Consider the following 26,162-nt stretch of genomic DNA (forward strand, 5'->3'; position numbering starts at 1 on the left):
GGTTCAGATGCTTGAAAACTAAGTTGAAGTGCAATAGTCTAGTTTTGATTGTTCAACTGTTTGATGTTGAAATCCACTTTTGTAGATTAAGTTATAAAGTGAAATTTCATGAAATGACTGAAGTACATGGATTGTTGTTACAAAAAATGACGCGAAATGGCTGACCCCATGACTGAAATGTTTAGTCATTTCGCGAAATGACAGATTTCACATTTTGACTGTAACATAATAGCCTTTCTGTCTGAGTTAAATATACATTGACTGATAATACAGATATATCCCTGGTGTACAAGTTTGTCCCACAGTATCACTTGCTCGATCTGTGTGTGTTAGATAATATACATAAATCCCACTTGACTAACTGGATGTGTGTCTTGTATGTATTGTATACAGTCTTGTGGATATCACAGATCTATCCTGACCAGATAGACTGGACGTGCAACACGACTTGTTGAACATGATCAGTGTCTGGTACGCTGTATTCAGTCGGTTAACACAGATCTATCCTGGCCAGACATACTGGACGTGCAACACGACTTGTTGAACCTGATCAGTGTCTAGCACACTGTGCTCAGTCGGTTAACACAGATCTATCCTAGTTAGACATACTGAACGTGCAACACGACTTGTTGAATCTGGTCTGTGCCTGGTTCACTGCGTAAAGTCTGGTGGATAACATAGATCTGTCCTGGATATAGACAGACAGTTTAAGGTGGGCTATACTGCGTGACTAACCTGACCTGTGTCTGGTACACTAGCTGTATACAGTCTGATGGATAACACAGATGTCTCCCAGCTAGACAGTCTGGACGTGCAACACGAATCTGACCTGCGTCATGTAAAATGTGTACCGTCTGATGGATAACACAGATCTCTTCTAGCTAGACAGACAAGGCTGAGTATATTGCCTGACATTGACATGCAGTCTGCATGTAGGCCACGTGCTTATCAAGTCGGGTTTAACGATATAATAGCATGACAATGCCGCCGGTGGAGTGGATTGTGGTGTTCCAGTTGCGGGCTAACTGACAAAGATAACGCTTGCACTTAATACTTTGCAAAGAATAGCAGTCTATATGTAAACTCAGCATTATTCGCTGCATTGCTATACCAGTCATCAATATCATTTGCTACACTGCCGTACTGAACGTAAGTGTACTTAGACTGCAAATAATATCAATGTAAATACAACCTGTTGCAGTTTGTGATCCAATGATTCATGTCAGAGATATCGAGTGTATCTGAATTAGTATTGCCATTTACTTATGCGGTCATATCCTAGGGCAAACATATTGTCATATCCTGAGGTAAACATACAACCATAGCCAAGGATAAACATATAATGATATCCTAGTCTAAACATACAGTGATATCCTACGATGAACATGTTTATATCCCAGGTTCAACATACAATGATACCTTAGGTTTAAAATGCAGTGATATGCCAGTCTGCACATACAGAGATATCTTAGGTTTAACATGCAGTGATATACCAGTCTATACATGCAGAGATATCTTAGGTTTAACATGCAGTGATATGCTAGGCTAGACATACAGAGATATCTTAGGTTTAACATGCAGTGATATGCCAGTCTAAACATGCAGAGATATCTTAGGTTTAACATGCAGTGATATGCTAGGCTAGACATACAGAGATATTTTAGGTTTAAAAATGCAGTGATATGCCAGTCTGCACATACAGAGATATCTTAGGTTTAACATGCAGTGATATGCCAGTCTATACATGCAGAGATATCTTAGGTTTAACATGCAGTGATATCCCAATCTATACATACAGAGATATCTTAGGTTTAACATGCAGTGATATGCTAGGCTAGACATACAGAGATATTTTAGGTTTAAAAATGCAGTGATATGCCAGTCTAAACATGCAGAGATATCTTAGTTTTAACATGCAGTGATATCCCAGTGTAAACATACAGAGGTATCTTAGGTTTAACATGCAGTGATATGCCAGTGTAAACATACAGAGATATCATTAGACTCAGCATTCATCCCAGGTTTAACACACAGTGGTATCCCAGGATAGGCATATTGAAGGTAATTATACCAATGCATAGGGAGTCAACCCTCTCCTTTGAATTTCTCACATTTCTTCACTCTGTGGCTGCTCACTCATGACCCTTTCAACATTAGCAAAGATTTCACATGTGATCTGGTGTTGCTGAACACATCAACTTCATCGAAATAATAAAAATTATCATGAAATGTTTTTTTGTAACAATATTGTTTGAAAATGTTCGCTCTGCCTTCCAAGTGTATATTTGCTTCCAGACACAACAGTACTGAGTCCCCAATACCTTTTGTGTGGACCCCATGACTGGAGTGGACAGCCCCATACAGCTGAACACGGGTATAGTATCGTAAACAGCCTTTCAGTATAGGTAGAACTAGGGCATGTGCTACATTCAATATATCAGTTGTTTACCCCGTGTCAGACGGTCCGAGCAACACTTGCATACTCAGCTATGCGACGAGTGAGTGAGGGAAGGAGTGGGTGAGTGAGGAAGGGAAGGAGTAACAACTTGATTATATAACCGTTCCATTGCTGTCACATACGGTAACAATTCCGTATAGGTTTTGGTTCTGTTATAAAATGAGGGTTTACGTAATTCTGGTGATCTTATATAGAATGTGGTAAGAACAAAGAGTCCATAGGCTGGAGTAACTGGGGGTTAATACTGTGTATATACTACTGAGGTACATGTAGCGGGGTTCACACGGCGGGCATCGTCAACGCGGCTGACGGTCAGTACCAGGGTCACGTGTACTCCGTCCATCGTGGTCACCGCAGACACCTGGAGCTACGACGGACAGAGTACATGCGTGAATAGGACTCAACGGGTCAAAGTCCGGAATATGTTCAATGGTGACGGCGCTCTTCTGCAGCCAACACAGGATGTACGTGACGTCAGACTGGATGGCCCACAGACAGATTTTAGGGGATTTTATCAACATATAGTATACACATATGACAATCTCAAGGCTAAAGTAGCCAGCGATATATTTCCCTAACAGATTCGTAGTGCGTGCGTGAGAGTTTGTTTGGGGTTTTTGTTATTGTTTTTATTGTCTTACGAATTGCACATATATGAATCGCTCTGTATTCCTGAAATGTAACCTAGGCTTACAAAATAAAGATAGACTTGACTTGCCTTTATGTTAAGATTTTATGTCATGTATACTGCCATGAGAAAGAAACAGTGTTTGATGTTTAGTTAAATGAAATATATTACATATCATTGTGACATCATACGATATCGTGATCTACCCTGTGTAAGAATGCAGGGACCTAACGTCATATTGCAGTAGGACCTAACGTCCTATTGCAGCAGGGACCTAACGTCATATTGCAGCCGGGATGTAACGTTCTATTGTAGAAGGGATATAACGTCATTATTGCAGCAGAGACGTAACGTCATAATGCAGCAGGGACGTCCTATTCCAGTAGGGACCTAACTTCATACTGCAGCAAGGACGTTACGCCCTATTGCAGCAAGTGACTCCAGGTCAATTTAATTGCTTCGACAGTTAAGTGAGAAGAGAAGCTCCCGTAGAGTTGCTGTTTGTGTCAAAAGGATGGTACTTCCCGTTGCAGCAGAGGCCTAACGTCCCATTGCAGCAGGGACCCAGCTTCCTATTGTTTTATCGCAGGAGGGACCTAACTTCCTATTGTCGCAGGGACGTAATGTTATATTGCAGCAGGGACGTAAGGTCCTATCGCAGCAGCATTGTAACGTCATATTGCAAAATGTAGGTTGGTATAGTGCTATCCCACGACATCCCATGCCGAAGTTATACGTGGATGTCTTATTAGACATAATATAGTCCAAGCCCACCTGTCACTGTATCTCTTTGCCCTGAATGCTGAATCTCATGCTGGTTAACAAGTACCACCCTTTAGTGTGACACACACAGCAACTCTACAGAAGCTTCTCTTCTATTGTAGCTGGGACGCAACGTCCTATTGCGGCAGGGACCTTGCGTCCTATTGCAGCAGGGATGTAACGTCATATAGCAATGCGTAGGTTGGTATACTCCTATCCCACGTCATTCGATGCCGAAGACATACATGGACACCTCATTTGACATAATATAGCCCAAGTCCATCTGTCATTGTATCTCCTTACAGTCCTCTATCCCCTCAGTGCTGAATCAAAGGCTGGTTAACAAGTACCATTCATTAATATGACACAAACAGCGACTCTGGAGGAGCTTCTCTTCACACTTAACTATCGAAGCAATTAAATTGATCTGGAGCCACTAGCACAAAACAATCTTAGTGCAATGGTTGCAGGCCTATGTTAAAGAATCGGAGTTACATAGTGGCAAGACTGCTGCTTTTGCCAGTAGACCCTGGACTCACTCGGAGTAGCCAATCTTAGTGCTTTGACTGTACAAATTAGGGGAAGAGAGATGGATAGACATTAATTTTGTACGACATGCAGGAGTGGGTGGTCACTTACTTTTTATGTACATTTTAGTGGAGTTAATCCACATTGTACTTGCTTCTTTATAAAACAATCATCAAATCCCACCCCCTAGCAAAAGGGTTATGTACTAAATTATCAACGGTTAGACAATCTTAGCACTAGGAGGTCTTAGTATGATAGGCTCTGACCTGATGTGTTATGCATATGTGTTATGTGTGTTTTATGGCAACTAGGTGCCACTGTCTCTCTCCTTCCTACTGATACTCTTAATTTTTCATCAATGGAAATCATGGCAATTTTGTGCTCTTCAGCAACCCATGCATGCTGTAAGAGAATGTAGGATTGGGTGGTCATCCTTGCCGACTTCGTTGACACGTCATTGGTTCCCAATTGCACAGATCAATGCTCATGTTGTTGACACGATTATTTACAGAACGCCGCCACATAGCGGGAATATTGTTCAGTGCCGTATAAAACTCAACTCATTCACTCATTGACACATGTCATCATATCTAAATTGTGTAGATTGATGTTGATCACTGGATTGTTTCGCCCAGACTTGATTACAGACCGCCTACATATATGCCTGGAATATGTCTGAGTGCGGCTTTTAACAACCAACCAACCAACATGACACTGAAGCATGACATATTTCTGATAGTCATCATGTGATCTAGATATACTGAAACACTTTCAATTTACATTTTTATTCAGTCATTTCAAGAGATTCTATTTACACATATGTGTGAGTTACCTTGGTAACAGATGTAGAGTGCTGATGTCACAAACAGTAATGTGCACAAGATTTTGCCCCATTAGGAAACAACTAATCAAATGGTTGTCTCACACTGTATAACTTGCTCACATAACATGTATGTCAATGCAGTTGTCGTGTTGATATACACCAGTCTCTTGGGGTATGTGTGCATGCATATCACACACGCCTGAGTAAAAGCTTGTGTTGTCAGTACTTGAGGTGGTGTATACATAAGGTATGAAATATATGAAACATTCACATGATACTGTGTGATACGCTGACACAAAGATATATTTGGTGTGCCTTATCATGATATACATACATCCTTCATGACATATAACGACAAACCAATGTCCTGCATGACATGTGACAGAAGTTACATGCCCTATCCATATCGTACATGACATGTGACAGAGGTTTCATGACCTGTCCATGTTACATGACATGTGACAGAAGTTACATGCCCTCTCCATATGTTACATGACATGTGACAGAGGTTTCATGACCTGTCCATGTTACATGACATGTGACATAGGTTTCATGACCTGTCCATGTTACATGACATGGGATAGAGGTTACATGACGTGTCCATATGTTAGATGTCATGTGATAGAGATTACATGTCATATCCATATTCTACAAGACGTGATAGAGATTACATGACATATCCATATTTTACATGAAATGGCATACAGGATACGACATGCATAGCCTACATGACATGACACACGGCATATAACACATCTATATTCATAACACACATAACACATCCACATCCAACATGACATGTGATACAATGTAATGCAGTGTGATGCAATGTGATACAGTGTGAGCCTGGCATAAACAGGGGCAGGGACAATCAGACAGTGTATTTACATCATAAAACACATACAGAAAAACACCAGGAAATAAATAAGCGGATCATGCAGTTTGTACAGGATAGTTATACACAGCGGAAGACATCAACATTCAGACTCTCTCCCCAGACATTGAAATCAACCCACATCTATATGATGGTGGGGTCTCTCATCCCTTCCTACATCCTCCCCGCCATCCATTCCTTTCTCCCCCTCCCCTCTACCGCTCATCACACACCATCACTACATCTCTCGGGGACACACACCTTTATTACATCTGTCCGGGTATCCAATCAGTATATATACACAATCAGATCAATTTCCAAATGCTGCGGAAATGGCAATTATCTAAAGCAGATAAGGTCAGATGAATATAAAATTCTGTAAGTGTGATTTAAACATAAATTTGAAAAACATACATGGACTGATAGTTGAATTAACAATGAAATGATTCATACTCACAGGTTAAATTCTAAATACGGCAGTTTCGGTTTAGTGCAGTGGGATGTAAGAGAAAAGGAAACCCCTGCAAATGAGCAGGTAAATGATACAACATAAAAACATGACCTCATACTGATCCCAGTAGATCCAGAGTCTACTTTAAATAAATGCAAATTCAGCAAATTGTGAATACCAGATCTATTTGCACATGATCATGACATTTCTTCAGACTTGGTCATTGTTTAGCTGTCCTGTTTGAGTTATGATGATTTTGCATTTATTCAAAGAATGAGAACCATGACACCTACAGTTAGTGTGAGTTTGGTTTTGTGCCACTTATAGCAATATTCAAGCATTATCACATCAGGGAACACCAGAAATGGGCTTCACACATTGTACCAATGTGGGGAATCAAATCTTGGTCTTCAGTGTGACAAGCGATCGTGTGGTCAGACTTGCTGACTTGGTTGACACATGTCGTCTGTTCCTAACAATGCACTGCAATGCTCATTATTTACTGACCGCTGCAATATGGCTGAAATATTGCTGAGTGCAGTGTAAAACTAAACTCATTCACTCACTCTCATGATGGCTTCAAAATATCAGAACTGCCCAAGCCTTAAACCACAAAGTTGCCATGGAAACACAGTATATCCCTCCCTCATCACTGTTGTGGTTCTGAAGTTGAAAGTCATACGCTCATCACAAGTCAGCCATCAGTCATTTTTTGTATTGAAAAATCAGCATATTGGTCATGAGGTGGGGCCAGTGGTGCTGCAGCCAGATGGGTCATTGTGCTGTTAAAGCTTCACTGCTCTGTCTGTAGTGATGATTGGTTCAGTTTCAAAACACAAGAAACTTTACTTGTTGTCACATGCAGGTTATGTACAATCCCAGAATTGCTGGTTCATGTGGAATTCAAGAATGAGAGTGGCAGATACCACAGATCAGGTTGTATGTGTGGTTCACATTGTTTAGTCACTAATTCCATGTATGACAGAGAACATCAAATAGCTGTGGTTCTTCAACACAATGAAACCGTTTCCCTGATGGCCACCACTTTTTCCATAACCACCATAAATGTCACATCAGAATCCTGATCCCAAGACTGTTTCCCCGATGGCAGAAACACAATACTGCAGCTACGTACTGTATCACATCTACAGAACCATTGCCACGGCTACCACAGATGAGAATCGTTCTGAGGCATTTTGACAACGCCAACTCCACCTCCAAGGCGCCTATAGTTCATTCCACCAACAATCCTCCAACAGTTCTGCTCAGGGTCATAAATCTCCACAGTTTTTAGGTATGTTGTCCCGTCAAATCCTCCAATTGCCATCAGCTGTCCATTAACAACTGCTAGCCCCACCTGGTGGCAAGAAATAGTAAAAGGTCAAACACAAAAACGGCACATCTCTGATAACATGATAATTCCAGTTATATCTAAGCTTGTCAGCTAAATAATCACTGGTTTCTGATCTACCCAAGGGACACAATTACATGGACAATTCCTTGCAGTGATTAGAAGATTGGACCTCCTGTCCCGCACAAATAATTTATGTTTCTTTCACATGAACTATTAATAATGAGAAAAGGTCTTGTGGAGAGTCATTGTTAAACTACTAGTACTTTAACTGTGTAAGACCGAGTTGAAATTCCCTGCCATTCTGTTGCTTACATACCCCACTTCTCCTGGATGTCATGGCAACCACTGGCTGCCATGTGTTGGTCTGTGGGTTGTACTTCTCTGCACTACTCAGCTCGGTGGTATCATCACGGCCACCCACAGCGTAGATCATGTTGTTGTACACAGCCACACCCAGGTGCTTCCGCCGTGTACCCATCGGAGCTACAGGTGTCCAGCGATTTGTCCGTGGATCATAACGCTCCACTGAAAGAAAAACACACACATCTTGTGTCTTGATGTTGAACATGGTTGTCTGTTCATGGTTGTGCATCAAACAAGCCTGTGAGTGAGTGAGTTCAGTTTTACATCACACTCAGCAATTTTCCAGCTCTAAAGCGTTGGTCTGTAAATATTCAAGCCTGGACCAGATAATCCAGTGATCAACAGCATTGATATGCATGTTTTGGAACTGATGACACGTATCAACCAAGTCAGCAAGTCTCTTGTGACAGACAAAGTCGCCTTTTGTGGCAAGCATGGGTTGCTGATGACCTATTCTGCCCCAAATCTTCATGGGTAAGAGCAAGCCGGTGAGTGATGCCATGCAAAGAAGCAAACCTTTGACCACCAATCTGGTAACTTAGTTCCAGCATAGTTTGGCTTGATGCCTTATTTTGGTACAGTGGAGAAGCAAGCCTTTGACCACTAATCTGGTAACTTAGTTCCAGCACAGTTTGGTTCTGTTCTTTATTTTGGTACAGTGGTGTGGGCCATCTGCCCTATGTACAACATGGTCCAAACATTATAAGGAACTTATTCTGGTACAGGCAGTCAGAGACTTGGGGCATGAAGGATGTACCAAGTTATTATCTGGTGACACAAAACTTAACAAAGCACCTATACACAAACATTGAAGTATAACAGTCAGATACATCTGATTTTACAGAGCACATACAAGTGTATCAAAGCATGGAAGATATAACAGTCTTTCTGGGTGCTAAATTTTCATAATATTTCACATTCAGACTCGACAAAATAATGTTGAACTCCTGAAGACGTACCATCGTTTTGAAAATGTTCTGTTGAAATAAATAATAAAAGTATCTTTTTTTTTTTTTCACGCTCTGCTTTAGCATAAATCTAGGATGCTAATATTACTACAAAATGGTGAAACGTTACGTAGTATTGAAATCCTGTGTATGTACAAAAGCCTTAACCACTGACCTGTGTTGAGGGGACATGTGCCATCACTGCCACCAACTGCATACAGGAAGCTACACAAGACAGCAACGCCCACTCCCAGTCTCCTGGTGCTCATGGAAGCAACCTTGGCCCACTTGTTGGTCTGAGGATCATACCTAACACAGAGAATAATGTTTCATTGTGAGTGATTGACTGATTGGGTTTGGTCAACATTGCACGGATCCATCAGTCAGTCATCAAAGTGGAGTGACTTCATTTTGGATGGGTTGCGTAGGGTAGCCTAGTGGTAAAAGCTGCTTGTCACACTGAAAACCCAGGTTCAATTCCCCATATAAGAACAACATATGTGAAGCCCATTTCCGGTGTCCCTCCACCGCAGTATTGCTGGAAAATTTCTGAAAGTGGTGTAAAAACCAAACACACTCACTCATTTTGGATGGAGTGACTGAATGAGTTCAGTTTTACACTGCTTTAACAAATGTGGCAGCAATATTATGGTGGAGGATACCAGAAATAGGCTTCACACACTGTAGCCATGCAGGGAATCAAACCAGGATCTTTAGTATGACGACTGAATGCTTTAACCGCTAGACTACCCCACCATCCCATTTTGGGCAGAAACTATAATTGTGCAAAAACAGTGTAAAAAGAGAAATGCTCACGTTATCAGTTTTCACATTGCATACTAAGTGTATATAAATGACATTTCTGGAAGAAATACATCTTCCTTTGCCCTTTGACGGAGACTGAATTACCTTTCAACATAGTTGAGACAGGAAACACCATCCTGACCCCCCACGGCGTACAAGTAGTCCCCCAAGACTGCCACGCCCACACTGGTCCTACACGAGCTGGTTGGGGCCACATCGCTACTCCACTGGTTAGTGTGGGGATCATATCTGTGGGAAAACAACAGGTACTTGGTGCTGTTATCAACTCCAGATGAACATCACATGATGTACTGGCCAGCAACCTCTGATTATTTACAAAGTGTACAATTTCAACCAGGCCAATACATGTGATAAGCTCAAACTATATTTGTTACTAACTCGTTCATTTTGAATTAGTATTGCTCAGTACTTTTGAAAAACGATAGGTCATTGCCAGCCAAAAGCAGATCTATACATAATGTCACCAGATTGTCTTTTCACATAAATCTATCAATGTGATTTGATAAAGGCTTACACAAGTTACAGAACTACAGCTTACAGCTTCTATTGACCAGGGATTGATATACTTCATGTCAAAACACAAACAGAAAGATATCATTTATCATCCAAGATAATAGTCAGAATGAGCATGTGAATTTAGCTATAGTTTTAAGCCACTTTGGGCAATATTCCAGTAATGTCTTGGGGAACTCCAAAAAAGGGCCATTCTTAGAACTTTTCAGTTAGTAAATAGTTACAAACAGTTTCTTTACTGTAAAAAGTAGATCTAAACAGTAGAGACTAATTGTGATGTCACCCTAACTATATATCCTGTGAAAGCCAGTTTGGAACAAATTCACACCTTTGATAGCCCTCTCTTTGACTTCTAATGCACTGAATTAAAGATAATGCAGGAAATTTATACAAAGCAGCAAGGCCATTTTAAAAAAATAACTATGATGCACCTCTCTATACTGTTGAGGTAGGATTGTCCATCATGGCCGCCCACAGCATACAATAGATCGTTGAGAACAGCCACACCCACACCACATCTCCGCTTGCTCATTGGTGCTACAAGGCGCCACTCATTGGTCTGTGGGTCATACTTTTCTACACTGGATATAGCATCACCGCTGCACCAACCACCCACTAGAGGAAAGAGGAAATAAGGGTCAAGGTCATGCAAAATGGCTCCACACAATTTCTGAAAAACTGAAGTGTGAGACGTTACTTCACTGATGAAGAAAACAGAACACAATTAAAATCAACACAATATACCAGGTGAATGAGTGGGTTTATGAAGTCTAATACTTACGTATATTTATTCAAGAGTGAATGAGAGTGTTTGATTTAATGCCGCTTTTAACAATACTCCAGCAATACCATGGTGGCGAACATCAGAAATGGGCTTCACACATCCAGCCCATGTGGGTTATTGAACCCAGGTCTTCGGCGTGACTAGCAAATGATTTATCCACTAGGCTACCCCACCGCCCATTTTTTTAAGCGACATCAGTTTGTCCGTTTAAAGTACAAGGGAATCCTGAATCAATATATGATTATGTGATTTCTGGTTTATTGTTGCCTGTGTATGTGACAATTACTATTATAGGGTCAATATGTGTTTCTAAATACCTATGCTTTGTGAATGAAAGTGAATAAAACATACGCCTACGAATATTGGTATAATTAACATATTGAGCTAAAAATACTGCATGGGTACTGTCAATGTTGGTATGGAAGCTGTAAGCTAAGTGTCATAGTATCACAAGAAATTGCCCACCTGCAAACAACACCTCTCCACACTTGATGGGCTTGCGGGGTCTAGTTCTTGGACCTTGCATCAATGGGCGCTCCTGAGGTAGAAGCAGGTAGTTTTTGGCTTCGTCTACAAGATCTCGACAAGCTTCATCACTCTTGATAAGAAGATCTGCTCCCACTGTGCCAACAAGGAACTTAGGACTCATCAAGGGAAGGCGGACATGTTGGATTACCTGCAACCAATCACACTGATTTTGTAGTATGATGCAAAACAGTGAAGTCAGAGTTTGAAAAAAAAGCATCAAAGGGCACCTGTTTTGGCACAACTCATCAAAATTCAGCTGCTACCATGGGAACCAGCAGAAATAGAGTGCTGATGACACATCACTGCAGTACCCGTACTCGATGTAAATGAGTGAAGAAAGTAAAACCCTTTGGTTTACTTTTGTGTTTACAATGTTGATAAACATCGATAAACGTGAATGCATTTGGAACCGACGGCGCCAGCTGGAAATTGGCCAACACATGACGTTTATCTCCTACACGAGAGAGAATATAGGTCTGTATACCACTATGTCAGATTTGGGCAAGTATTCCTAGTAGGTTTAGCTGTCAGTTGTTATGTAAACTTTGTAAACATTGCCTTTGTTGAAATATGTTATTTTCTTAATTAAATTGCTATTTTATGCTTATCCTGACTCATGCTTGTCATGTTTACCTCCTCTCTCTATGTGAAAATAGTGAAATCCCTTGAAGTTTGCTACTAACTGAAGATTATGTACAATACACTCACCTACAGATCACTTCTCTTTCCCGCCAATAGTCACATGACCAGCCATGCTTGCCACTCTCTCCGAATCACATTAGCCTGACATGAGAATTACTGTGAATTCAGCTTGCCTGAGAGGGGTGGTTGGGAGGGCTTGACGCCATGAGTCAAGATAAGTATAAAATATCAATTTTATTCAGAAAATTACACATTTTTCTCTATCCTGACTCATGCTTATTATGCCTACAGAATCAGATTGAAACAGTGGTGGGTCAGGTCATACTGGATTCTGTTAACTGCCAAATAAGCACATCCAGTACTTTCCCATTTTTGGAACTTTAATGGTGATAGTTTGGTCCTGTTCTTCCAGTATTCATCTGTGTGATGGGAGGGATCCTGAAGCATTTGTTGACTGCAGCGTGATGATATATAGATCAGCTAGCATCCTGCTAGTGTCTAATGAGTCAACTGTATGTCAAGATTTCCAATCAAGACCAGTCGTGACCCTTTTTCATGCACAAGTATCTTCATTACAAGTACAGGGTCATAATCACTCAAATCTAGCCTGTTCAAGATGTGCGCATGGACTCTTAACCATTATACTCCGCAGAGCAGAGTCTTGGTCTCAACGATTCATGTGTTAAAAGAATGAGTGAAACACGGTGCCTTTGTGGAACCGTTAGTTCTTGTGTGGCAACGAGCGGCCCAGATTGGTGAATGCTAGTGACAACCTCTGTGGTGATGTTCCATAGGTTGTGATTGTTATTCGATTTTAAAAAGCAGCCCTCCATTATAGTTGTTAAGGAGCAGTTTCCATGCAGAAGAGTGTCAATGCCAAGACTCTCACTTTGTGTGGATTGGGAGCTTGCAAAGGTTTGAGTCCTGCTGCTTAGCAGGCCATCAGTATGACCGTTCTCATCCATACTGAGATAGTGTTGTGGGATACTTCTTCAGTAGATATTGGGATCAATAGGCGCTTCAAATATTGTCTCCTTGTCTTAGTATGTTGGAGATATATTTTCAATGCTCTGACTGGGCGTAATGATAAATCTTGTGTATCATGTGACCCGAGGACTGTAGATAATGCTGGGATGTAGAACTGTCTGTCTGGTTGTCCAGGCAGTGTCATGAGTTTGTGTCATAAAATCCCATCTCAGTCCTACATGCATAATCTCACGATGACTGGAGTCGAATCATGCGAGATTGAAGCCTAGAGCCAGTATTTCTGACATCCATGCTGCTGTAGCTAGGGTGACTAGGAACAGCATTTTCTGTGTCAATAATTCAAGCAACATCCTGTCTAGTGGCTTGTAGACGACATTCAAGACCCATGCTGTGGTGTTGTAGTGCGACATTCAAGACCCATGCTGGAGCCTTAAATCTGTTTTGTTGGTCTTCCAGATTCAACAAGCATGTTAAGGCGAGTTGTTCAGGTACTTTAGTCAGCTTGATCTCTGTTTTCAAGGTGATAACAGAGCTCAGTGCCGCCAAGGATATTAAGAGTGTAGAACCTTTCAGTCCTCTGTTATGTCGTAGATGACATAAGTAGTCTGCTGCTTGAGGATGTATGGCCTTCACTGCAGGAAGCCTTTCTTTCTGGCGTATGTTTCAATCGCATTCATTTATTGTTGTATAATGTGCTGGTAGATCTATGAAGAGATAGGGTGACTGCCTTCGCCGGTCTAGTAGAATATCCTCGATATTTCAAGCAGGCTTTCATACTATCCATATGTGAAGTTGGAGCGATGGTGTGCTTCTTGTGGTGAGCGGACAGATGAGCAGTTTCTTCCAATCTGGCAGCTGTAGTGATGGTTGGCTTAGTTCCTCAATGGGGACTGGGAACCAATCCCTCGCTGGTCAGTCAGGTACGACCAAAGTCAGTTGTATCAGCATCATCTGTTTTATCTTCCCGATGACTTTCGAGTAGTGGGAGGGAAACACGTAAGCGTTCAGTCCTTCCTACATGATGTTGAGAGCGTCTGTTGCCCATGTTAACGGATCTGGCACTGGAGATACGAATGTTGGTATCTCCTTGTTGAAGCTTGTGCCAATAGGTCTATTTGCGGGGATCTGAATGTCTGACTGATGAGTTGAAACGCCTCTCGATGTAGCATCCACTCTGTTGGAGATGGCTGTAGAGGGCATGACAGCACGTCGGCCATGACATTGCATGCACCTAGGATGCAACAAGCCTTTATGTGGAGGTTCAAGACGTCAACAATGTTGAAGACTTGAAAGGTCAGCTGTAATCCTTGCTTGTTTACGTAGAACACTACTGTGGACCTGTCTGTATAAAACATCAGTAGTTATTTTCTCAATGCTGTCAACCAATGCCACACTGCACTGATTACAGCTTTTATCACCAAGTGTTTGATATGCTGAATGCGTTCATTGCTTGTCCAGATTCCTGTAGCCACCTCGTCGTTTTGGTGAGAAACCCAACCTTGTAGTGAGATGGTTGCTGCAGACCAGCTCTAGTAGTAGTAAACAGGTCCCTACACAGACATTTGATCAGTGAGTCCACCATAGTAGATATGGTCCAGAGATAGTTGTGTGGCAGTGCAATCCGATCCAACATGTTAAGGTGCTGAATCAGGAACTGTTGTTGAAAGATCCTTGTCTGGTCAAATCCTGTGCTGACGTAAGCAGACTGAGTAGTTGAGTAGACGCTGCCACTGTCATAGTGGTAACGGAGAGAGTAGAGCTTGTTCTATTATGGTTTGAATTTTGACCCATCGATCCTCTTGGACGAAATTGTGGTTGACAGTGGTCAAATTGTCAGTCAACTTTATCATCGCTACTTCCCTGGAGTCCAACTGACATCCTCAATTCTACCATCAAATACTCTGGATGCCCACAAGAGAACTCTATACAAGGATTTGCCCAAAGATAATGCTGATAGTAGATCTTGTCCGCGTAGTAAATTTAGTCCTACAGATCTCGGGATTAGATGCTCCGAAATGAATTTTTGATCCTTCTTGGTGATAAGTGAAGAGACGATCATCCTTTCTCCTTCATTCTCCAGGTTGTTGAACTTGGTGAGTCCGAAGGAGCTACGTCAAGTGGTTGTATCCACCTGAGCCAGTCGTTTATCTATTGCGAAGCCTCATTGATGAGCCGTGTGATTTGTCTACTTCGGGCGCTTACATAAAGGGCTCCATATGATGTAGGAATCGACAAGTGCTGAAGGCTGATACTTTGTTGCCGTCTGAAAGGCTGTAGGCAAAGTTTCCAGTATAGTAGATATCAGCGCAATTGTTGATGTCCTCACTACTCATCATATAGGTATGAGCCTCATTGGACTAAGTCCAAATCATTCCACGATGAGAAGAGGGCTTTCTCTGGTGATGGAGATTCCTTCCTCGAGTGCATGCATGAGTGGGGAACGATGCCTATGCAGTGAGTGTCATCATGGTCCTCCTGTCTACATGTATCGCTGGAATGACTACCATTTTGTGAATGTCTTCACTCTTGTCTACATGAGTCCGTATCTGATGAACGATGCCTATGCAGCGAGTGTCATCATGGTCCTCCTGTCTACATGTATCGCTGGAATGACTACCATTCAGTGAGTGTCTTCACTCTTGTCTACATGAGTCCGTATCTGATGAACGATGCCTATGCAGTGAGTGTCATCATGGTCCTCCTGTCTACATGTATCGCTGGAATGACTACCATTCCGTGAGTGTTTTCACTCTTGTCTACATGAGTCCGTATCTGATGAACGATGCCTATGCAGTGAGTGTCATCATGGTCCTCCTGTCTACATGTATCGCTGGAATGACTACCATTCCGTGAGTGTTTTCACTCTTGTCTACATGAGTCCGTATCTGATGAACGATGCCTATGCAGTGAGTGTCATCATGGTCCTCCTGTCTACATGTATCGCTGGAATGACTACCATTCCATGAGTGTCTTCACTCTTGTCTACATGAGTCCGTATCTGATGAACGATGCCTATGCAGTGAGTGTCATCATGGTCCTCCTGTCTACATGTATCGCTGGAATGACTACCATTTTGTGAATGTCTTCACTCTTGTCTACATGAGTCCGTATCTGATGAACGATGCCTATGCAGCGAGTGTCATCATGGTCCTCCTGTCTACATGTATCGCTGGAATGACTACCATTCAGTGAGTGTCTTCACTCTTGTCTACATGAGTCCGTATCTGATGAACGATGCCTATGCAGCGAGTGTCATCATGGTCCTCCTGTCTACATGTATCGCTGGAATGACTACCATTCAGTGAGTGTCTTCACTCTTGTCTACATGAGTCCGTATCTGATGAACGATGCCTATGCAGCGAGTGTCATCATGGTCCTCCTGTCTACATGTATCGCTGGAATGACTACCATTTTGTGAATGTCTTCACTCTTGTCTACATGAGTCCGTATCTGATGAACGATGCCTATGCAGCGAGTGTCATCATGGTCCTCCTGTCTACATGTATCGCTGGAATGACTACCATTCAGTGAGTGTCTTCACTCTTGTCTACATGAGTCCGTATCTGATGAACGATGCCTATGCAGCGAGTGTCATCATGGTCCTCCTGTCTACATGTATCGCTGGAATGACTACCATTCCGTGAGTGTCTTCACTCTTGTCTACATGAGTCCGTATCTGATGAACGATGCCTATGCAGCGAGTGTCATCATGGTCCTCCTGTCTACATGTATCGCTGGAATGACTACCATTCAGTGAGTGTCTTCACTCTTGTCTACATGAGTCCGTATCTGATGAACGATGCCTATGCAGCGAGTGTCATCATGGTCCTCCTGTCTACATGTATCGCTGGAATGACTACCATTCCGTGAGTGTCTTCACTCTTGTCTACATGAGTCCGTATCTGATGAACGATGCCTATGCAGCGAGTGTCATCATGGTCCTCCTGTCTACATGTATCGCTGGAATGACTACCATTCCGTGAGTGTCTTCACTCTTGTCTACATGAGTCCGTATCTGATGAACGATGCCTATGCAGCGAGTGTCATCATGGTCCTCCTGTCTACATGTATCGCTGGAATGACTACCATTCCGTGAGTGTCTTCACTCTTGTCTACATGAGTCCGTATCTGATGAACGATGCCTATGCAGTGAGTGTCATCATGGTCCTCCTGTCTACATGTATCGCTGGAATGACTACCATTCCGTGAGTGTCTTCACTCTTGTCTACATGAGTCCGTATCTGATGAACGATGCCTATGCAGCGAGTGTCATCATGGTCCTCCTGTCTACATGTATCGCTGGAATGACTACCATTCCGTGAGTGTCTTCACTCTTGTCTACATGAGTCCGTATCTGATGAACGATGCCTATGCAGCGAGTGTCATCATGGTCCTCCTGTCTACATGTATCGCTGGAATGACTACCATTCCGTGAGTGTCTTCACTCTTGTCTACATGAGTCCGTATCTGATGAACGATGCCTATGCAGTGAGTGTCATCATGGTCCTCCTGTCTACATGTATCGCTGGAATGACTACCATTCCGTGAGTGTCTTCACTCTTGTCTACATGAGTCCGTATCTGATGAACGATGCCTATGCAGCGAGTGTCATCATGGTCCTCCTGTCTACATGTATCGCTGGAATGACTACCATTCCGTGAGTGTCTTCACTCTTGTCTACATGAGTCCGTATCTGATGAACGATGCCTATGCAGCGAGTGTCATCATGGTCCTCCTGTCTACATGTATCGCTGGAATGACTACCATTCCGTGAGTGTCTTCACTCTTGTTTACAGGAGTCCGTATCTGATGAAGATGACGAACCATGATGGCGTCTCTGAAGCAATGGGGGATGTAGACAGTGAACGCTTGCGGTTGTAGCGAGATGTATGAGTGCGTGCAATGAACGAGTCGATGGAAGGAATATCATCCATACTGTGAGGTGAGGATACAGCTGATGGTGATGATTTCCAAGAACGGAAGCATGCATTCGGTGCATCTTCTTCATCCGACAAACTTATTACAGCCGATGAACCATAACGCAGGGTGACTGTAGTTGCAACTACTGACTGGCATTTCCTCTTCAAAACAGCGATCCATTAAGTTCATCATATGAGTGGTGAACTGTTGCATGGACTGGCCAATGTCCCGTGGCTGAGGTGCAAGCAGAGATGGTTGATTCGCAGAAGCATCTGACGTGTAGAGTGTAGATGCTGTAGATGTCTGCATAGATAGTAGACACTCTGCTGGATGCGCAGTAGACAACATAATTGATGAAGGTCTAGTCTGATGAAGATCTCTTCTGAGATCTAGACCATGCCCCCAGGGTATGTCTGGCTGATCACTTAAATGATGAATGTCAGCTTGTAACAACATGCTGTTACAAGACACAGAATTAACCGATTTAGACATGACTAAAGAGAACCTACGTTGTTTGTCCTTCGCATGCCTTTGAACACAATATATAGATATACTGCAAATTCTGAATGAGACAAATTCTTGCAAAGTTCACAGTGAACAGTGAAAGAATAAATAGGTTTGCATGAAGGACACATTACATGTGCATCAACCGCAGACAGCCATAATTTACACAGGGAACATGACTTCATCAACTTAGACTGAGTCTAATTTGACAAAAACACATGTCCCAAACACAAGAAAATTTATGAATTTTACATAAAGACGACAGTAATTACCATCCAAAACCTGAATATGACATAATTTAGATTACAGGACTGAAATTAAAGCAAAAGCTTATCACTATATTGGGACAGAAAGTGCCTCCAACTATCCTTGTCGGGCGGGGAGACAGTGACAAGCGTGGCTGGTCATGTGACCGTATTGGTGGGAAAAGGAGGTCCCCATGGGTGTGAGCATTGTATGTTGGCTTCAATTCTAAGAGAAATTCAAGGGATTTCAAGTGTTCCACTATCTTCACATAGAGATAGGAGATAAGAATAATAAACATGAGTCAGGATAAGGAAAAATAATTACCTTTGCAAAGCATTATGGATATACTTGCAATGAGTTGCAATCTGTTGCTAAGCAATACTTCATCAACTGAAAATGAGCTTGATTTGATTTTGATCAGCCAAAAATTGTAATCAACACGATCACTGAAAGCCAGCGATGCTGCACTCCAACAAAGACAGAAATCCACCTCTCTACTCATCTTAAGCTAATTTCAGGAGCACATATTCCCGAGGTTATGAATTACACTTTGGTGTGAACTCAAAACATGGATACATTGCTGATAAACCTTGAGTGAGTGAGTGAATTTAGCTTTACGCTGCATCCGGCAATATTCAAACCATATAGCAGTGGTCTGTAAATAATTGAGTCTGGACCATGCAATTCAGTGATCAGCAGCATGAGCATCGATTAATTTGTAAACAACATCGATCAACAGTGTTGTTGGTCAACGTTTCTAAACCAAACCTAATTAAAACATAACCGTAACCACAGAACAGAGGCAGGCAAACTTGTTTCAGTCCTAGTAAGAGCTTGAGTGAGTAGTACATCCTATTGATTTATCAGAATATGTCAACCAAGTCAGCGAGCCTGACCACCCGATCCTGTTAGTTGCCTCTTACTACAGGCATGGTTGCCTTTTGCAGCAAGCAGGGGTTGCTGAAGATCTATTCCATCCTGTATCTTTACAGGTTGACATACCTTGAAGCATAGACAGTGCAACTGGGTGACTATTGAAAAGGGAAGCAACTGCTGTGATAACGATAGTCTGTTGCAGCGTACTATTACCATAGCAACAGTCTAGTGCACCCAACTATTGCAATAGCTTTTTCTTCATCTATAGTTTGATGCATCGTTACAGTGCTACAGAGCAAACTATGATTTGAACCAGTTTCTAGCATGCATAGTGTGTTGCACCACCTTAAATGACAAAGCAACCTGTGTATAAAAAACAAAACGCCTAAATTTCGAAACGTGATGTCTGCTCTTGCTTCTATTACCATGATTACAGCCACGATGCTAAGGACACACTAATTCCAGCCAGAAGCAGTTGTTGTGAAGTATGACTCACTGTGGGTAGGTGTGTGCGACGCTCCTGGATGTTGTACTTCACCCAGCCCATGCATGCGTTGTACACCTGCTCCTCATTGCGTACGTTGAGCTCGTCACTGGAGATGATGTCCACTAACTGGTTCACTGGCAGCAACATGAACTCCTCACTCTCCATCACCTACACAAGCAACATCAACATAATTACTACAACATCATCACTATGCACAGTTATAAAAACAAGTAACTTCTTTGCACATGACACCTATGAAGAGCTGTTTTGGAAATGATCTTCAGTAACCCTTGCTTGTTGTGAGAAAATGATCTGCAGGTAAAATCAGTCACACTGAAAATACTTCAGCTTTAAACACACCGCAATACAGATACCTGCATTGCAGCACATTGTAGTGCAATATGACATAGTCATCATACTGATTATCATGATCAATTGATACAGAAATGTTAATGAAACACACAGTCAGGGATTGGGTTAGGGAGCTTCAACGATGGGCCATTGTCAGGATTATTAGCCATTTTCTGAATTTAGAATGGGCCACTGCCCTTGTATCAATAGTAAACTTCAAAATTTTCATGTGTCATTTTTCATTCCAATGTGCAAAATAGCCCATTTCCCTTTCCTTTTCCAATCCCTGTACACAATAACACCTGCAAATCTGAATAGAAAAGAAATCCTAAACAACTAGATGCCAATAAGGTTATCCCAGTAACTCACTTCCTGAAAATTGTGTTGTGTAAACTTGTCGGCTATCCGGAGAAGGTCCCGACAGGCATGGGTATCAGCAAAAGCTCGTATCCCAAGGCAATTTGATGGGTCCAGCTGTCGTTTTAGGAACTCACAGCATACATCTTGTATTTCGGCCAGTTGTAACAGACAAGCAGCAGGAAGGAGTGTCTGAACATTGCTTTCTTCCACAGTGATGTTAGAGGTATAACAAAAGTCTATCAATAACTCCATAGCTGTTTCATCGATATCTCGAATCGTCACTTCTGTCTGTCGACTTTCAGCCAACTCGCCTGTAAACATGGCATGGAAGTATGGGCTACATGCTGACAAAATTACTCGGTGTGCGAAAATTTTCTTTTGTCCCACAATGAGTACAACGTCACAAAGTTCTCTGTGTTTGCGTAGGACGTTGATCGCCTCTAGCGTGTGCCGAGGATGTTTGTCAGATGTGTAGGCCAGTCGGGCGGGCGATGGGGGTCGGTCCATGGCTGTCTCAAACCGAGCCACCTGCAGCTGGTGGGTTTGCTTTAGTAGGTCAGTGGACATGGTTGTGGTTGGTCTACTTGTACTGAGAAACAGAATTGAAAAAAAAAACCACTATAGCTACATGAAGAATAGTGTTTGGTGCTGTCCTAGCCATATGACAATGATCTGTGATTAACCTTATTTCCCAAGACCACAAACCTAAGTTGACAATGGTAGTTGTGACCACGATGACAGGTATTAACATTTGAAGTTGCAGCTGGTCACTGACAATAATAATTACTGATGTTCTATTATTAGTTGGATTTAGTGATCAAATCCTATGCTGGATATTTAGACTTGAACTTAAAGCCTTTACTTTCATTGGGTGTTTGCACTTGGTAGAAACCATGCAAGGCTATCAAAGTTGCTGCTACTACTAGAATCATGAGAATGAAGTGTTGTTCTTTACCAGTTTATAAGATACTATTTTATATCAGCTGAAAAATGTGACATAAACGGATAAAGCATGGAATTAAGTTTTGAAATCTTTCCAAATAATGAGCAGGATATTGTAGGATAGGCATATATCACAGTAGACAAATATAGCTGCCCGTAAACGTCCAAACATATCGTCTCTTGGTCCAGGTTACTTACTTGAAACTTGAATTTAGATACTGGGTCTTCGAAGTTTACTTCCTTTCAGATTTATATGAATACGTTTTCGCTAAATAGTATATCCTCTGAACATTGTGGCTATGTTGTGAATCATATTAGCTGGCATTTGCCTCACTAACAAGTGGTATTGATAAATCAGTACTTGTATATTTGAAGTTTTTATCCGTCGTACTGAAAGTAAAATTTCACTCTCATTCAAACTACAAGTAGCTGGTCATTCATACCGAATTCCTGGATGAACGCAAAGTGTATAAACATATTCTGATGAACAATGTGCTTTCAAACTACAAAATATGCAAAGAATTTGTATTGCATACCAAAATTGGGCAAAAGAAACACTCAAGACGACATTTTAGTCGGGACGATTTCCGGCATCTGCTTTTCATACAAAAGATGGAACGAAAGCCGAAAACAGATCGCTTCGTGGAAATAAGTGTGACAGCAAATAAATACCTGTCCATACTGCGTGAATCATTTTCCATGCTCTCTCTCCTGTTCACATTCTAAATAAGCGTATCATTTTGTTTTTTCTCCAAAGTCATAGATACCCTAGAACATTGTTTTCTAAGTGCAACTTGTTTTCAATGAGTACACAAATGTGTTTTAATAGACAACCTAAATGACGGTGACATATCAAAATTACTGTGTTTACAAAATACTATCATTCAATTATTATACACGTGTACGAAGTCACCGTCTACCAACCAATGCGGGCTCAGAATCCACCGCGTCTACTATCTGGTTCAGCCTACGAAAAATACCGTCTCCCTCATAGGTGACTTTGAGGTGATGAAGAATGATGACGATTTTTATGGATACACAACTTCTTTTATTCTGCGAAAGGCGACATTTTAAACTTTGTTCTAATGTCGTCCAGTATTGTCCAGTAAGTGACATGAAAGACGACGTTTCGACTTATACATATTGTAATGTCGTTGTCAAGCAAGTATGCTATATGACCACCTGTCATCGTCACTTGCTTGGCAACGACATCATAATCTATGTGGAAACGTCGCCTTTCCCGAATAAAAGATCGAAGTTGCACTTCCATCAACCATAAAAATTGTGATCGTTCTTCATAATTTTCTTTGTTTCACACGTGCCCCTATATATATATGTGTGTGTGTGTGTGTGTGTGTGTGTGTGTGTGTGTGTGTGTGTGTGTGTGTGTGTGTGTGTGTGTGTGTGTGTGTGTGTGTGTGTGTGTGTGTGTGTGTGTGTGTGTGTGTGTGTGTGTGTGTGTGTGTGTGTGTGTGTGTGTGTGTGTGTGTGTGTGTGTGTGTGTGTGTGTGTGTGTGTGTGTGTGTGTGTGTGTGTGTGTGTGTGTGTGTGTGTGTGTGTGTGTGTAGTATGTGTCAATTAATAACGTAAAACCTTTCTAAAGTTTTTAACTTTTTGTCATAACCTATTTGCCTTCCGCCTCGGCCCTTTTGACTTTTTCAAGATGACTTGGTACGTCTCGGCTCTTTTGTCCTTCGGCCCACATGACTAGTTCCCCCATTCCAGTAGGGGATATTAGATTTACAACACTGATAAAATGCAAATGACGAAGACAATCATTAGAAATCAAGGGAAAATGTGACAATTTATTCCATTCCTTTGGAAATGTTTCATCTGTATGGATATATGTTACTTTTTCTCATATGTATCGTTATTGGTTAGATTTATTCTCGCAAAATGGAACATACATGTGAAAATTCTCAGATCATCATGCCTAGATTTTGACGATCTCTTATCACTGAGATAGTCGTAAGTGCCATACATAATATCAGGGATACACTACAACAGGGATAGGTCACTCGCTTGCTTTCTTTACCATTCGTACTAATTAACATGTGCCTCGTCATGCTCCAACGCACACAGTGACTTGGCTCGTTCCCAGTGCAACTTCAGTTGTGTTTAACCAGGGAGACTATACAGGGTATATACGTTGTAGATTATACCTGGTTTAACAGAACTTCAGTCAGCTTATTGTATCAGTCGGAATTTTAAAATGAACGAATGATGAATTATAGTAAGAATTAAGAGCAAGAATTATGTGAATGAATGAACGAAATAAAGAAAAATAATAAAAGAAAGAAGTACATATGTGAATGAATGAAAGAACAAATGATACACGGAGGCCTTCCCTCCCAAAACATGTTATAAATTAAAGAACGCAAAAGTATCGCGACAACACGTGTTAACATCAGCTGTCCTTTAAAAAAAATCTACTTTGAAACATTTTTGTTTACATTAATAATTAATTCAGATATCTTATTGCATGTGGGTAATGTAAAGGACATTAACAAAATGTTAACTGACACTGTCACACTGCCCTCAAAAATAAAGTGTAAAACTCCCACAAAGCGTTCTAAAACACCTTTCCAGTTTTGTCAAATAATAAGATCAACAGGAAAGAAGTTATGGAACTATAACCCTCAAGCATCAATGGCGAATCAGATAGGATCGGCAATATGTCATATTTTTCACACACCTCAAATACACCCTAACATTCTTTTTTAGATTATGAAACTATCACTATTACTTGCAAACACATTTCACCTGATAGTATATTTCCTTCATATGAATTAAAGGTGTATGTGGAAGAGGTTTTTGAGGAAGTAACTAAGAATACTCAAATAACGGCGTATAGCATTTCAATGGCGAATGTCATATTTTTCACACACCTTAATTACACCGTAACAATTTTTAAGTCATAAAACTGTCAATATTACTTGCAAATGCCTTTCATCTAAAGGTATGTTCTCCTTATAAAAATTAAACGAATGTGTGAAAGAAGTTTTTATCGGCACAATTTAGTCTATCTTCGCGGTGAATCGAGAATAGAAGCCAGCCAGGTATAACTTACCGACTTGAAACTTTACTACAAATCTACTGTCCTAATACGGACACTAATACCAATTATTTGACTTAAACTGAAGTGACAAAATAGTTAACCTATCTTCTACATGTTGGATTTCAGTTGTTACAACACTCAACGAACTTAATCAGCTGTTGAAAAAAATGGGCTCAATCTTAAGTACTACGCTGTCACCATATTGGCTACACTGGTTACGTAACGACCCGAGACATACGTTCAGCGGCTTTTCGAGGCGTTTCTTCTCCCCCTCTATATAGGCTCCCTGATAATATTAACATCAACTTACGACTATAAGGCCCATTTGCACATTGCGTGAATTTGTCGTGAGAGTGGCGATGGAATAAATAACTATTTGAGTGTCATATTTTAGTGACTCGTTTAATAATAGGCAATCTTGTGAGGCAAATATTTTGGAAGACGCAAACACCCCCTCGCTATCCTATATGTACATAACAGAGAGGCATACCAGAACTAGATTTAAGAACAATGGTTAGGGGTGACTATTGAGTGGGAAACACCCTTCGCGATATTCTATTGCAACATACTAGCGATAGTCTATTACGACCGACTATTTCAATACTATTACATTTTTTTCTTCTTGAATTGTCTCATTTGAAGTAATTTCCCAAATGAATGCATAGTTTATATGAAATGAAAACAAGCTGAAATAGTTTCGGCCTCTTTTAATAAGTAACGGGAAACATGAAACCAAGATGAATTAATTAGTTAAAACAAACTCATGAAAGCCGTAAGTCTATCTCTTTTCAGGGGGTCTTGATGAAGAACGTGTGACGTGGCTTAACAATCTTATCCGTTTTTGAACCGAGGAACATGGAATCTACAATTTACATTAAACCAAAATGCATTACGACGATTAGTTTGTAGCAATTTGAAATAATAAACGGAATTTTTAAAATTCTATGCCCT

The 26,162-nt window shown here is 41.3% G+C and overlaps 1 protein-coding gene across 1 annotated transcript; it reads right to left on the minus strand.

Annotated features, from left to right (window-relative positions):
• Positions 1-5,142: 5,142 nt before the first annotated feature.
• LOC137273375 (kelch-like protein 20) lies at positions 5,143-22,758 on the minus strand. Its single transcript, XM_067805996.1, has 9 exons — positions 22,690-22,758; positions 21,221-21,800; positions 20,510-20,668; positions 11,776-11,986; positions 10,958-11,141; positions 10,098-10,241; positions 9,364-9,497; positions 8,195-8,403; positions 5,143-7,881 (listed from the first exon to the last, which is right to left on the minus strand). The coding sequence occupies exons 2-9, from the start codon at positions 21,776-21,778 to the stop codon at positions 7,690-7,692; spliced, it is 1,791 nt and encodes a 596-aa protein (XP_067662097.1). The 5' UTR covers positions 21,779-21,800; positions 22,690-22,758; the 3' UTR covers positions 5,143-7,689.
• Positions 22,759-26,162: the final 3,404 nt, after the last annotated feature.

Source organism: Haliotis asinina, chromosome 2 (assembly GCF_037392515.1).
Source record: "Haliotis asinina isolate JCU_RB_2024 chromosome 2, JCU_Hal_asi_v2, whole genome shotgun sequence".
In the NCBI taxonomy this organism is placed as follows: Eukaryota; Metazoa; Mollusca; class Gastropoda; order Lepetellida; family Haliotidae; genus Haliotis; species Haliotis asinina.

What these genes read in the sequence shown, in the direction of transcription:
- LOC137273375 (XM_067805996.1), bottom strand. Translation starts at nt 21,778, where the DNA reads ATGTCCACTGACCTACTAAAGCAAACCCACCAGCTGCAGGTGGCTCGG. An exon ending in CACAACACAATTTTCAGGAA is followed by an intron (nt 20,669 to 21,220) that starts GTGAGTTACTGG and finishes TTGCTTGTGTAG; the next exon opens with GTGATGGAGAGTGAGGAGTT. An exon ending in GTCGCACACACCTACCCACA is followed by an intron (nt 11,987 to 20,509) that starts GTGAGTCATACT and finishes GATTGGTTGCAG; the next exon opens with GTAATCCAACATGTCCGCCT.